Below are 14470 nucleotides of genomic sequence, written 5' to 3' on the forward strand. Positions count from 1 at the left end.
CTTTATCGGTCACTCATTTGTAGACTCACATACTCAAACTTGGCATTCCATGAGAATGTGTTGGCAAAATAAAACTCATCCATGTGGCTCTCTGCCTCCTAAAAGACAGAGATCCCAACAAAGAATCTGGTACTTTAAGAAAGTGATGCTTCCAATTCAACGCTGTTCTTGGTATAAAATGGACTATGTTCTTTGTATAGAAGTTGTGTGTGAGAGAGAGGTGAGGGGGATGAGAAAGAGAGAGACAAGGGTTGTTACTGATGCCCTAGGCATGGATCTTACTACTGGGTCACAGTTTCAACAAGTGCTTAGAGCAAATGTTGTGTGTCAAGCCAGTGCCCAGCGAGGGAAATACAAGGCTATGTATACAGCAAAGCATTTTCAAGGAACCGGGGTCCAGTGTGAGCCATAGATATAGTTACACAGCAGGGAAGACGTTCTGTGATACTATCAGAGTAAGGTTAAAAACAGTCCTTAGAAACCACAGAGACACCCACTGTTTCTGCCTGGAGAGTCCTGAACAGGCTGCCAGAGGAAAAAACCACTGCAAACTGGAGGCACAGGAGGAAATGACATCAGTGTAGTAGTCAAGGTTATTGTTTGCAAAATAAGCGATATTCTAGTTCCCAAGCTCCGACAGCCAAAGTTCATTACTCACAGATGATCAAGTTTGTAAGGGACTCAATATGTCTTGCCCGGATTTTGCTCACAAACTGGATAAGAGAAGCTAGAATGTAAAATGCAAATTTCTTCACCCTGCTGCTAACTGGCAGTCCCCAGGAGAGAGCAGCTGGGTGCACAGTGACACAGAGGGGCGTTGACCATGTCATCATCATAATTGGCTTTTGGCCTAGGTCCACGGACGGTAATAGGAACAGCGATCAGTAGAATGCCAGGCGAGCGGCGGACTGCACGGAGTGTTTACTGTGTTCTCTCACACAGCGTCAGGCGTGGCTAAATGTCTTGCAGGAGAACGTCCCTGTGCTTAGATGGTGCAAACTCCATAATTTAGGAGCTGAGTTTCATGTCGTTTGCATCTCACTTTCAAAAGGTTAGTGCAAAAAGAGACATGTCAACATGAAGAAATGATGTAAATGTGGCAAAATGAGAATAATCAGTATGCCTTGGTGCATGACAGATAGGTATCTACATATTATCACAGCTTTCTCCTTCATTTGAAATCATTCCAAATGAAAAGTTAAAGAAAAAACTTGAAAGAAATTGCTGAGTGACACTTTGGTTTAAAGAAAAGGGGCGGGGAGGGGGCAGTTGATTTACCAAAACACTATCCTGCATTGGTCAAACCCAATCACTTAATGAGGTCACTTTATGAGAATAAGCAATTTATACCTACATCAACCCTGTAGTCCTTTGGGGGCTCATTGGGTTTCTCTGAAAATTCATTGAAACACATAAAAACTATCTGAGCAAAGTGGCCAGTACAAAAATACATAGAAGGCCATAATCTGCTAATTTCGTATCTTTGTGAAATTCCATAGAGGTCTGTCTAAACAATAAAGTCACGGTAGAAGAGGAGAACAGAAAACTTCCCCCTCTGGAGTTATTCCAGGCTGTCTGGACATCTGCAGCTGCCATCCCATCCCAGGGCAGCTTCCTCATGAACTAAATCACCCTTACATCCCCAAGGAGACAGTACAGTATCTGGTTCATATCTCTGACAGTGTGACACATGTCACGCCAGATACTCGCAGCTTTATCATACTTTAATCCCAGACCTTTTATGAAATCCTCCACAAAGAGCTCACATTACTCGGGTATTTACATTCCCTTAGCAAAAACGACAGAGGAAGGTGAGCTGCTGAGACAAAAACATGTGGATTAGAATTAAAAAGAATGCATGCACTGTCTTCTTGTTATTTCTACTTGTAAACTATGCATGACCATATCCATACGGGTCGCTCTGCAGGGTTCCAGTATGAAGCCTCCATGAAGCCTGAGGGAGGGGGATGCTGATGCTGCTCATTTATTCTACATGCTGCCTGGAGGTGTCCGTCTTTTCTCTCTCCTAACTCTCATCTTTGGTGGTCCACCATTCTCACTCATCTCCATCTGGTTGCTTAGAGACACTAAGGCCATGATGTCATCCAGTGAGCACAGACTACTGGTCTTTCAGATTTCTACCCCATGCTCTACTGTCCTGTCTCCTATCTCTTTGTCTCACCAGCACCATCATGCTCTTGCTGCATCTACTGTTCTAAGACCATCGAGCCATCGGCTTGTTCAGCCCTTGCCCTTGTCTCTCTGCCCTAGCTCTGCTCATGCCAACCTTTGACCCCCAAGCCCACCCTTACACCTCTTATATTTCCCTCCCCTTTTCAACCAAGTTTTCAGGAACAGAGCAGATAAATCAAATTTCCTCAAGTGAAGTCTTTCTATCCGAGTGAGCTTGCCAAGCTATGTTCTCCTTTTCTGTGCCTCAGCTATTTCTTCTGTAAAACAGGTTTGGTAATAGTAGTTTTGAATCCACATGTTAGTTTGCCACTAGGCTCCTAATAGGGAAGGGCCCTACTGCTCAATGGGAACCAAGAGAGGTTATTATTATTGTTTTTGACTTATGAACAACCAAGGGCATGTTTGGCAAACAAAAGATCACGGAAGTCCTAATACTGAAAACTGATCTAACTAGAGAAGTTTATGTATTTCCTACCTAAGGTCATAACATTTATAGAAGACCCTAACCAAGTTTGAATAACAGAAAGGTTAAAGTTCCCAAGTAATTTTACGGAATATATTTTATGCTCTAAATCTACGTTATTTCCTTTCCTTATTGCTGTGAACTGACAAGAAGTAATTTAAGGGAAAAGGGGTTATTTTGACAACAAAGGTTGAGGGTATAGTCCAGCATGTCAGGGGTGTTGGTGGCAAGGGTAGCTCTCATTCGTGAAGGCAGGAGTGTGAGACTGCTTCCTCATACTTGGGTAGAACTGGAGGCAGAGATGGGAAAGGAAGTGGAGCCTAGTTAAACATCAAGGTGACTTCCTCCACTGTAAGCTACCTTCTCCTGCTAGGCTGCAAGGATTCTACACTCTCCTAAAACAGCACCATCCAGGGAAGACCAAGCATTCAAACTCATGAGCCTACGGTGAGGGGGAGGGGCATTCCATATTCAAAACGTAACAAAGGAAACAGTACAAAATGCCCAATCTAAAGAGAAATGACCTGCTTAGCATTCCAAAGGCTGAAATCGTAGAGCTTTTGGATTTTTAAGGGCCACAACATTGCTGGCAACTCTGAGTGAGAACTTCACCACCATCCACAAACCTCTCCAGGTCTAGGTGATGGCGCACTCTGAGCATCTTTGTTTACGGTGGACTCGAGCAAGCTGCTCCTCCCACATCAGTCTTCTTGGCAGACTGACCTCAGGATCCAAGTTCTGGGAAATGAACCTGATAACACCAGCCAGCAGAAGCCCAGGGTGAGAGGTGAAAATGCTTACTCTACTGTCCCCAGACTTCACTGCGCTCAGTGACAGGGCAGTAAACATGGTTTCTGTGAACCAAAACTCTTGGAAAGAGTCGCGTCTTCCACTAAACATTCTTCAGGCTGATTAACTGATGAGAATGTTGATGCTTTGGAAAGCCTGGAATGTTGCAAATCTAGAGCCAAGTAATCTTGGGGTATCGCTAGCCTCTTAAATGCCATTTATTGCCTTCCTCTGTGGCTGACATGGCATCTCTGTGACCGCTGGGTAAATCCTCTGGGGCGTAGGGACAGAGCCCTGGTTTCCAACCTACCAAGAACTAAGAATGCCTTCAGAGAGCATCTGAGGCCAAGAGCAGAGTTTTCTCCAGTTTGCCTTCACCCACTTATGGGTTGGATGAGAATGGCCCTCATAGGCTTATGCATCTGAACATTTGGTGGCACTGTTTGGAGGAGGTGTCAGTAGTGTGGCTTTGTCAGAAGTATGTCACTGAAGTTGGGCTTTGAAAGTCTCCAGTTCACTCTATGTTCTGTGCTTGCCATTCACGATGATAGCTCATAGCTTCCTCTTCCAGCTGCCATTCCTGCTTCCTGTTTCCTGTTTCCTGCTTCCTGCTTCCTGCTTCCCTGCTTCCACACCAGGATCTACTCAACCCCCTGGAACCATAAACCCAAATAAACTATTTCTTCTATGGAAACTCCTTGGTCAGGGTGGTTTATCACAGTGACAGGAAACTGATGCATTTGAAAGGTTCCTTAATTTTTCTTTGTTCTCTTTCTGTAAAAACTTCATCGAACTGTCACCACATTGGTACGTGGACTTTGGCTTAACCTAAACTCACATTCCTGGGCCACAGACACTCATGTTTGACTCAAGAATAAACTCTCTCGCATCTCCTCTTAGGTGAGAGTTCTATTTTGACACTGGCTTCTCTATGACTCTAAACTTGGAAATTTTCTCTTGTCTTGTTTCTCTGGCTCCTGACTCAGCTTTTTCCTGAGGCTGTGATGGAGAAATATGTCCCAAGCGACCCTTGCTTTGGGCCACCAAGCAGTTCATTCCCTATCAGCAGTCTCTGTTCTTCATTTATTTATGCCATGTCAGCCACAGAAGAGGCTAGGGATACCCCAAGATCACTTGGCTCAGCAAATGGTACTCTGTGTTATCCTGGTCCTGTCTTTCCTGGCCATGGGCTGACTCTCTAGACCTCACCTTAGCATCATAATGCTCTTTACAGCATTTGCAAAAGCCTCAACGACAGTACTTATGCAACATACAGAGACTCCATCCTCTCATTTGGAAGAAAACTCTAGGTGTAAATGCCTCTAAATCCTGAGCTTGTTTTCAGAGGACCCCCATTCTAAACCCAGAGGCATACAGGCAGTACAGCTACCTGACAGAGCCCTCCCTGGAAATACAGCAGAAAGGTAGGTGCCTATAGGATTCTCTGGAATCAATTTTGAATGAACAAAAATGGGTACCAAAGACTCTGACCTAATTAGGGTTCTCTTGCTGTGATAACACCATGAGCAGAAGCAACGGACATGAGGAATGTGTTTATTTCATCTAACAGTTCTCAGGTCACAATCAATCACTGAGGAAAGTCAGGGCAGGAACTCAAGGCAGGAACCCAGAGGCAGGGAATAAAGCAGAAGCTATACAAGAATGTTGCTTCCTGGCTTGCTGGCCATGACTTGTTCATTCAGTATGCTTTCTTATAGCACCCAGACCACCTGCCTAGGCATGTTACCACACCCAGTGATCTGAGCCTTTCCACATCAATCATAGATAGATGCCCAACAGGCTTGCCGACAGGTCATTTACTGGGGCATTTTTCCCAGTTGAGGTTATCTCTGCTCAAATGACTCTAGTATGTATTAAGTTAACAACAACAACAACAACAACAACAACAATAATAATAATCAACATCAATACTCTTGTAACAGCAGAACATATGCTGTACCCTGAGTACCTCTCAGCAGGCTGTTGATCCAAGAGAATGCTGTGAGCCCAGATTCAATGCAAGTGCTCTGCCAGTAGGGTGGCCTGGAGCCTGTCTGTTCAGCTCAACTCGGGGAGGCACTAAACTAACTAATTACAGTTTACCTACAGATGAGCTCTGGTTCAGCTATAAAACACAAAGGAGAGGTGGTGAGGGAAGGAACGCCCAATAAGAGCACACATCCCCAAAGAGAAGGAGAATAGAAACAGCAATCTGGGGTCCCCAATTTTCTTTAAACAAAGATGGGCAGTGAGAGGCAGAAGAACACGCTGATGTGAACTGTGTAGAAAAGAAGTCTACACAACAAGGCACTTTTGTCTGTGATGCACTGCATAGTCCTTTAGAGAGCCTTGCTCACAGTGAGTGTTTAAGTTCCCAAGCGCCTATGCAGTAGAGCAGTAATGTGCCTTGACATTTAGAGAAAGTTGACTGGAAGAGGTTAAATGATTCATAGAAGGAAGGTGGGGACTTGAATACTTCATTTTTTTTAGGCTCTAAAATGCCTGTCATTTTCAAACTCATGAAATGATATTCTGAAAGTTGCCAAAGTAAGAGTCCATCCTGTGTGATTCCATTTAAGGATGGTTCAGAAAGAGGCCAAAGCATGCTATGGTGAAGGGGAGATCAGAACAGCACAGTAGCTGGGGTGCTGAGATAGCAGGAAAGAACGAGAGGGAAGTTTCTCCTTTATACCGTGGTGGAGGTGTGGAACAGGCTTGCACATGTCCTTCAGAGCCTCAGACTTCACTTCTGTTCTACGTCCATTATCCTCCATTAAAATAGAAGTCAGGGCCAACATTAAATAGCCCATTAAATACATTCAAATTCTGAAGTCTCAGTTTAAAGTTTACGTCCATCGCTTCTCGGCCTTTTGGCTAAGATCAAGTGTAAAGTTTATGTCCATATACATTTGTAAATGTTAATGTTCTGGATTATTTTGTGTCTAAAGCCACTTTCTAGAAACCTCTAATTCTGTAGTAGGACTGCTCTATTGAGGTTTGGTCTGTTGCTACGTACTGTAATGCTAAATACTGGTCTTGGTTTCCCCCAGGGATGAGAAGATTCTCACACAGACCCAAGTGATGCTATGTAACCTTGCCCCCCAAGTTATCTCTGGTAAATAAAGATGCCTACAGCTTATAGCTGGGTAGAAGAGACATAGGCAGAGTTTGGGTTCCCAGGCTTGGGGTCTGAGGCAGGACTATAAGGAGGAGGGGGGAGGAGGAGGAGGAGGGGGGGAGGAGGAGGAGGGGGGGGGGGGAGGAGGAGGAGGAGGAGGAGAGGAGGCACCATGGGGTAGGTGAGTCATAAAAACAAAGCCATGAGGGCTAGACAATTGGAGTTCAGAGCAACCCAGATAGAGCATGGAAAGAAACTTGGGGTAACTTGTAGGGAAGTAGGCAAAGGAGCTTAGAGGGTAGATATCTGCCCAGCTCTGGGGCTTTGAAGGCATATTATAAATATGAAGGTTGTGTGTCTTTTACCTGGGAACTGAATGATCAAAGGTGGGGTAGAAACCCCGACTGAGATTAAATCCTTACTGTAGCACTCAATGATAAAGCCTTGCTCCAAAACATGCCATGCCATCACTATCCACTCTGGACTCAGTCAACAGCACAAGTTAAATGTACCCAACACCCACACAAAGCAGAACTGGTGAGGAACACATCCGGGCCTGCTTTTAAGATGCCCTGGATTTACAGAAACACCATGTTCACTTGCTGCAAGATGCTTTGTGTTGGGATTTCCAAGGATAGAAACCCCACTAGTTATAGCAGTTAGACCCACACCCTTACAAATACTGGGACGCAATTCCCCATGTGGCAAAATGACTGGGAGCAGAACACCAGTGGGGTCTAGTTCTTCATCTAATATGTGACCACTATGGTCTCAATCCACCATTCCCTTTGTATATAGACACTTACTTTGCACAAATGTTCCCTGCTTATCCCAGCAGTTTCTTGTAAGATTCAAACTGTGACTCAAACAAAAGTGAAATACCAGAGGCCATGTATAGGAAGCAGAGGCAAGCAGCTCTCTGTGTACAGGGCCACCCTGGTCTACAGCATGAGTATTATTAGGCCAGCCCTGGTGGGACCCTGTCTAAGAAAAAGTAAATAAATAAAAGACAAAGGAAAAAATCATACTACACTGAAGTTTTGCAGACAAATTGAATAATCAATGGATACAAGTACAACCTTGAATAAAACCAAGGAATGTAAGCATTACTTACTCGCAAAGAAGGATTCCATTCTCTAGTCCTGTCCGGAAGTCTTTGTCACCAAAACTTCGACCCGTGACTTGCTGGAAAAGAAAAGAAAAAGGAAAAGAGAACATAAGTTTCTCTTTTATTACCAGGAAGTTCAGTATTTAAAAAAAGCTCAAGAGCCCTGAGAAACTCATGATATTCCATGAATGAGAAAATCTATTAACCTTGAATTTCTGTCCCATTTGTGGCTTTGCCTGGATCAGGTGAAATAAACTTAGACCATGAAGTGTTGGTTCTTCCTGATAAGACTCTGTTACTTGCCGGGTTCAAACTCAGTAAGTCAAGGTCATAGTGTGTCTCTTCCATGGGGGATGCACACTCTCTCACCATCAAAAACAAATAGCAACTCCACAGAGGAGGAATTGCCCAAGGACAAAGGCCCTGTACACTAAAACATTGGTGGTCAGGGAAGAAGATTCTGTCTAACATCAGGAGACTAATACTATGACTGCAGACTACAGTCAATGTGCATAAATGACAGAACGGGACTGAGGGACATGTATGGTGTCTCTGGTTGTCAGCAACCATTAGCTGGGGAACAAGGTACTCAGAATTTTATTCGTTCATTCTCTAAATATAAATGCCTGATCTGAAATATACCAGGTAAATGTCTGTAAATATGCCCTAAAGAAACCTCTAGCACACAAAAATGGAAGTCATATCTAATAAGCCAAATGAAGAGAGTCATAAAAATACTCTAAACAATGGAAAGAGCAAAAAGGGAAGTGGAAAAGAGGAGGGGAAGGGAGGAGGAGGGGGGAAGGAGATGGGAAAGGGAGGAGGAAGAAGGAAGGGCAGGGAGAGGAAGGAAGGGAGGGGGAAGAGAGAAGGGAAGGGGGGCGAGAAAGGGGAAGGGGGCAGAGAACAGTTAGCATACACAGAAAGGTTGAAGACTTAGCACTGACCATGTCAACAACCCAATTAGTGTGAGTGGTCCCTGAGCCCCCAACTAAAACACAGAGATTGTGAAACTGACACAGAAGCTGAGTTAACCTTGAGCTGCCCACAAATGCGCTGGGTAAATTGGAAGACGAACATTAACGTGAGTCACAAGAAACCTGCGCCAATCCTACCAACATCAGAGGAAGAAATCTCAGAAGAGACTAGGACAGCATGGATGGAGAAAGCTCTTTCATAACAAGAGGTCAGTTAGTTCACTGACGAGACATCATAATCGTGAACCCTAATGTATTTCACCATTCACCATATTTTTTAAAAGCCCTTCAAACTATGCAAATCAAAGCAGATAGGATTACTAAGAGAAAGGGAGATAGATGGTAAGTAGAGTCAGAGGTTTAAATATTTCTCTTTAATAACTGACAAAACACATAAACAAAAAGTTGATAATGATATAGAACACATGAGCAACACTATGGACCCAATTGGCCTAGTTGGTATTTCTAGAATATTTCACCCTCCAACATTTACCAAGCCAGACCAAATTCTAGGTCATAAAACAAGTCTCAAAAGACTTAAAAACATCTATCCAAAGTGGGTGTTCTGACCACAACAGAATTCAATCCAAATAAACAGCAAAATATCTGTGGACTATTCCCAAATGTTTCTAAACCAAGCAAACCAATCCAAAATGATAAAAAATCAAACATTATAATGCATTTGTAGATAAAATAGTAGCACAAACCAAAAATGTACAGAAGTACTGAAGCAGGAATGGGGGGTGGGGAGATACAAAAAGCCAAGAGAGAAACAGGACACAGATTATCAGAGTCTCAGGAATGGCAAATGATATCACTGCAGAGTGTAAAAATATTAAAGCACGACAAGGGACTATTATAAACCAATTTGTACCAATAAATCAAACAACTTAGATTGTTCTGATAAATTCCTTGACGTAAGCGCAATTCATACAACAGGGAAACAAATCATCCCCTCACGAAGAAAATAGCAGGACTCAAAGGCTCGCTGCTAAGTTGTACCACCGATTACAGAGAAACAGCCTAACTCAGTACAAAACTCATGCAGATGCTTTTTAAAAGTGTATCTTGGGGCTGGGGATTTAGCTCAGTGGTAGAGCGCTTACCTAGGAAGCGCAAGGCCCTGGGTTCGGTCCCCAGCTCCGAAAAAAAAGAACCAAAAAAAAAAAAAGTGTATCTTATGGTGTGCTTATTATGGCTCAAGTTTTGTGCTCTAAAGACTTCTAATTAATATTCCCTTCACAGCAATGCCAGTCATCACTATTAAGATTAACTGCCACTAACAACGGTGTATTTGCAGAGAACTAAGAGTCATGGCTCAGACCCTTCTAACCTCTCCCTGGATCCCAGCCAATTGAGGATTCTTAGCAATTTTCCCAACAAGGCACTGGCCCTGGCATCATTCCATGACCACATTCCAGAGACACAAGGGCATGATGGGAAGCTCAGCAGAGCAATTAAGAGGATCTGAGGTAGTATGGTGCCATATGGTGCTTTTAATCCTAGCACTCAGGAGGCAGAGGCAAGTGGATCTCAAGGCCAGAATGGGTCTATGTAATGAGCTCCAGGTTAACCAGGTCTCTGTAGTGAGACCCTGACCAGTAATATATGTGTGTGAGTGTGAGTGAGTGAGTGTGTGTGTGTGTGTGTGTGTGTGTGAGAGAGAGAGAGAGAGAGAGAGAGAGAGAGAGAGAGAGAGAGAGAGAGACTGAGGTGAACCCTTAGGTTACAGGGTGTTTGTAAAAAAAAAAACTAAGACTGAGGGAAATTCAAAGCCTAGTAGGGAGGAGTAGCAGATGGTCAAGAGTACTCTACCCCATTCTTGTCCCTATTTCTCTTATATTTTTGGTTATGAGCCTAGTCTTTAATGGCTGAGCCATCTCTCCAGCCCAAACACAATTCATGAACCTACTTCTCATCAGTTGATCTGATCACTGAAACTCCATCCTCACAGTTGTCCATCCCTAATCGGCAAAACCATGCCAAACCCTTTCTTCCATATCAAGAACACCCATTAACATGTCTTTGGACATGTTCCTTACTTCCTCCATCCTGCCACCTTTCTCCAAGCCACTGTCATCTTCCACCCATCAGGCATATCCAGCCTTTCACACGGTGACCTGGTTCTGTCACAGAGAAAGTTCATACTCAAGAATGTCCCAATCAAGATACAGAAAAGAAAGATCTTAATATAAAATCTCAGATTTTAAGGTGCAATTTTGTGTGGGGTCATGATGATAGCTATTCTAGGCCACACATGGCCCACAGGTCATGGATTAAATATGTCTGATAGACAGTTCAGATGTGGGCACAACTACTTCTACCTGTCTTTCCATCTAGTCTCAATCAGGGAGCTCTTAGCTGCTAAAGGATCATCAAGCCAATATGCCTTTCACTGCTTCCACAAAATGACTCTGAATCTCATTCGTCAAGGTAGAAGCCAAGTTCCCAATACACACACACACACACACACACACACACACACACACACACACACACACAAACACGCGGAGCAGAGAGTGTAGATGACAATGCACTGGAACCCTATAATTCATGGACAAAAGATACCAACCATCACTATCATCTCAGAGGTGAGCCCAACACATCTTATTCAAAGGAATCCTTGGAAATCCGTATGGTGGCAGTAAGTCATTGCCATCCTTCAAGAAGCTGCATTGATCTGTAGCAGACCCTCCCTGCTTTGTGTGCGGGGTTAATCCACTTTAATTACTAACCACAATATTTGTTGCAGTGCCATGCAGAGTAAAAGTCATTGAATGACTAATTTATCAAAACCTGGTTTTCCAGGAAAAGAAAAGCCTTCATCTGCCTCCATAATTAAACAAAAGCAGAAGGCAGGGGCATTATGGCGTGTCATCACACAGTCTAGTGAGAGCAGCTATTGAGGAAGCTCATCTGTATCCGATTTCCTTTCCACGGAGCTCAAAGGTAATTCTGAATTTATCTGCATTCCCTGGCCTATTTCAGAATCATTCAAATTCTGAAATATGGAGACACCAGACTCAAAAAGAAAAACCACACAGCTCCATGGCAACATTTTTACGATGTGTTTATCATGTAACACTCTTTATATCATAGCCCTACAGCCCGTTAATTGTTTTGTTACTATTGTTATTATGTAATTGCAAGGAACAGCCAAAGGCTGCCAAGAATTGGTCTTCCAGCCCAATCATTACCATGTATGCAAATAGTATTTCAGAAATATTTTCATGAATCTCTTGTAGATTTTTGAAAGAAAACCACAGATAGGCTACAGGTCTAAAGAGCATTTAAAATAAAACATTCACAATTCTTAGCACTATGATATAGAGAGGATTTTTATATGTCATTTTTGGTTTGAGGTTTTTTAAATATAAATTTATTTACTTTATGTGTATGAATGTGTTGGCTGCATTTATGTACATGAACCATGTGAGTTCCTGGTGCCTACAAAGGTCAGAAGAAGGCATCAGATCCCCTAGAGTTGGAGTTATAGATGGACAGAGAGTCACCATGTGAGTGCTAGGGACCCATCTCAGGTCCTCTGCAAGAGCAACAAGTGCTCTTAGGCACTGATCCACCTCTCTAGCCCTTGATTGATTGATTGATTGATTGGTTGATTGGTAGGTTGATTGATTGATTTAAATACATGATTCTTTTATCACACATCTCTGGATAGCCAGGAACTCACTATGTGGTCTAGGCTGGCCTCAAACCTTCAAAGATTCTCTTGCTTCTGCCTTCCAAATTCTGGAATTACAAGAGTGAGCATCACTCCTGACCTTCTAAAGAAGAGATTCGGTTTGTTGACAAAGCACGTGCGCGCGCGTGCGCGCGCACACACACACACACACACACACACACACACACACACACACACTATTGAGTAAATTTTCACTTAACTTTGAGTTGAGTAGACATTAGGATTTTCCTTCAGTTCTATAATAGCTGGTACCTTTCAAAGGGGTATGATTTCCTCTCACACCCTGTCAATGATAAAGCCACACCCCTCCATTCACGAAGAGGCTTAGCTGCTACTCCTTATGCATCCCTCTCTGCTGATCCCGACTTAGCTACCTAAAGCGCCTATGTGTATTTCATGCTGAATAAAATGCCAGAATAAAATTTTTCTTCCTTTTCGCTTTTTTCTCTCTCAGAAATAAACCCCTCATGAGATTGTTAGAAGTCAAGCCAAAAATTTAAGGTTGTACTTTATAAACAAAGATAAATCATATTCACTTAAGGAAGAGTTAGCAGCCAGCCTCTAAGGCCACCATTCAGCCCGTCTACCCTTCAGTAGAGCAGAGCCGCCTTCATCCTGTGGTTCTTTCCTGCCGAGTCCAACGGCTCCATCAATGTTCAGCGTCTTCTCCCTTCCCTTCCACAGCTCGACCTTTGTCCAATGCTTCCACGGTAGCATTTCCCTGCTGCTACCATGAGAAATGAGGGTTTCCTAAAAATCCTAATTCTATGCTATCCCTCAGCCACCATCTTGATTTTCCTTCCCTGGTCCAGACTCTATGTGACACCCTGTCTCTACAGTTGAAGATTTGCAAACTCCCTTTATTTAATTTGATGAAAATTCCTTAAAAGGTGAAGCGTTACAATTGAGGCAGCTTAAACGCAGTCACTTTAGGCAAGTTCATGAACTTCTATCGACCCTCACTTTCCCCTCTGAAGACATGGTAAGAGTACCTATTCCATGGTTTGCATGACGATGAATCAAAGCAGCACATGAAACCCTAGCCCCGAGCCTGACCAAAGTAAGAACTCAACGCACCACACAGGCCCAAAGTAATGCAACTGCAGTGGCCACCTTGACCTCTTTGCTATTGCTTTCACTTTTCCTTCCAGTGCTCTGCGGCTTGTTTTCCTTCCCTGATCTGAAGGGAGGCGGTGCTCACCGGCTCTGCGCTGATGTGCAGGTTGCCTAAGTTAAAGATGCTCTCCTCCTACGGGCTTAATCAACGTCTTGGCAGCTTGAGCCACCAACTCCATCCTTCTGAGATCATTGCCTTTCCTGGGCTCCCCACCCCACCCCACTTCGTGCTCCTCGGTTTCTTTCTGCCTCATTAAATAAACTAGCCTTTCCACCGTGTTAAGGATTTCTACCTCATTAGCTGGAAAGTATAAAAGAGCCTTTTCCTTCTGCTCTCACTTCCCCTTCCTTCTCTTTCTACATCTTTGCTCTCCCTTCCTCAGGTAAGTCCTATCCTTTTATGTCATATGTATGAGGAGAATTCATGCATTTTTATACTTGGCTCTGGGCCTTCAAGTTCCAAATCAAATCTCCAGTTTCTCATTAAACATCTCCTCTTGGGTAACACACACACACACACACACACACACACACGAATGAGACTGACAAAATCTTAATTGTGTGTGTGTGTGTGTGTGTGTGTGTGTGTGTGTGTGTGTGTGTGTCTGGCCTTCACATCAATGAATGGCATCACCTCCTCCAATAACACAGAGATGGATTCAAGCCACCAGGAAGAGCAAAGCTCTCTCTCTGAAACAGATTCCAGACCTGCCTTTTTTGTCTCTGCATAGCTAACAGTGAGGCGAGCTGCCTTAGTTTGTAAGCGATACAACTACAGCGTCCATCCATGGGGCCCTGCTCAAATCATCACCCACACAGCATCCTGACATCTTTCTAAATTCCCGCCCATACCCCCCTTCACACTAGATTAAAGCCCATCATAGAAAATATCTTTTTACATGACAGGTGAGTAAAACAAGGTCTTACAAATTAAGGGATCCGTCCAAGGTCAGCAGGCAAAGTGACACAGTCCAGCTCCCCTTTCACCTCGGTCCCACCCAAC

General features: G+C 43.6%; 1 protein-coding gene and 1 pseudogene across 34 annotated transcripts in view; one reads left to right on the plus strand and one right to left on the minus strand.

Annotated features, from left to right (window-relative positions):
* Limch1 (LIM and calponin homology domains 1) overlaps positions 1-14470 on the minus strand; it is a 312252-nt gene that overhangs the window by 188038 nt on the left and 109744 nt on the right. For all 34 annotated transcript variants that reach the window (XM_087583019.1, XM_087583015.1, XM_087583013.1 and 31 more), the window contains 1 exon segment: positions 7678-7748. Coding sequence is in view for 32 of the 34 variants with exons in the window: in XM_087583015.1 (XP_087439141.1) it covers positions 7678-7748 (71 nt within the window). In the remaining 2 variants the exon portion in view is untranslated.
* LOC120096849 (U2 spliceosomal RNA) lies at positions 6300-6453 on the plus strand (annotated as a pseudogene).

Source organism: Rattus norvegicus, chromosome 14 (assembly GCF_021556685.1).
Source record: "Rattus norvegicus strain SHRSP/BbbUtx chromosome 14, alternate assembly SHRSP_T2T, whole genome shotgun sequence".
Taxonomy (NCBI): domain Eukaryota; kingdom Metazoa; phylum Chordata; class Mammalia; order Rodentia; family Muridae; genus Rattus; species Rattus norvegicus.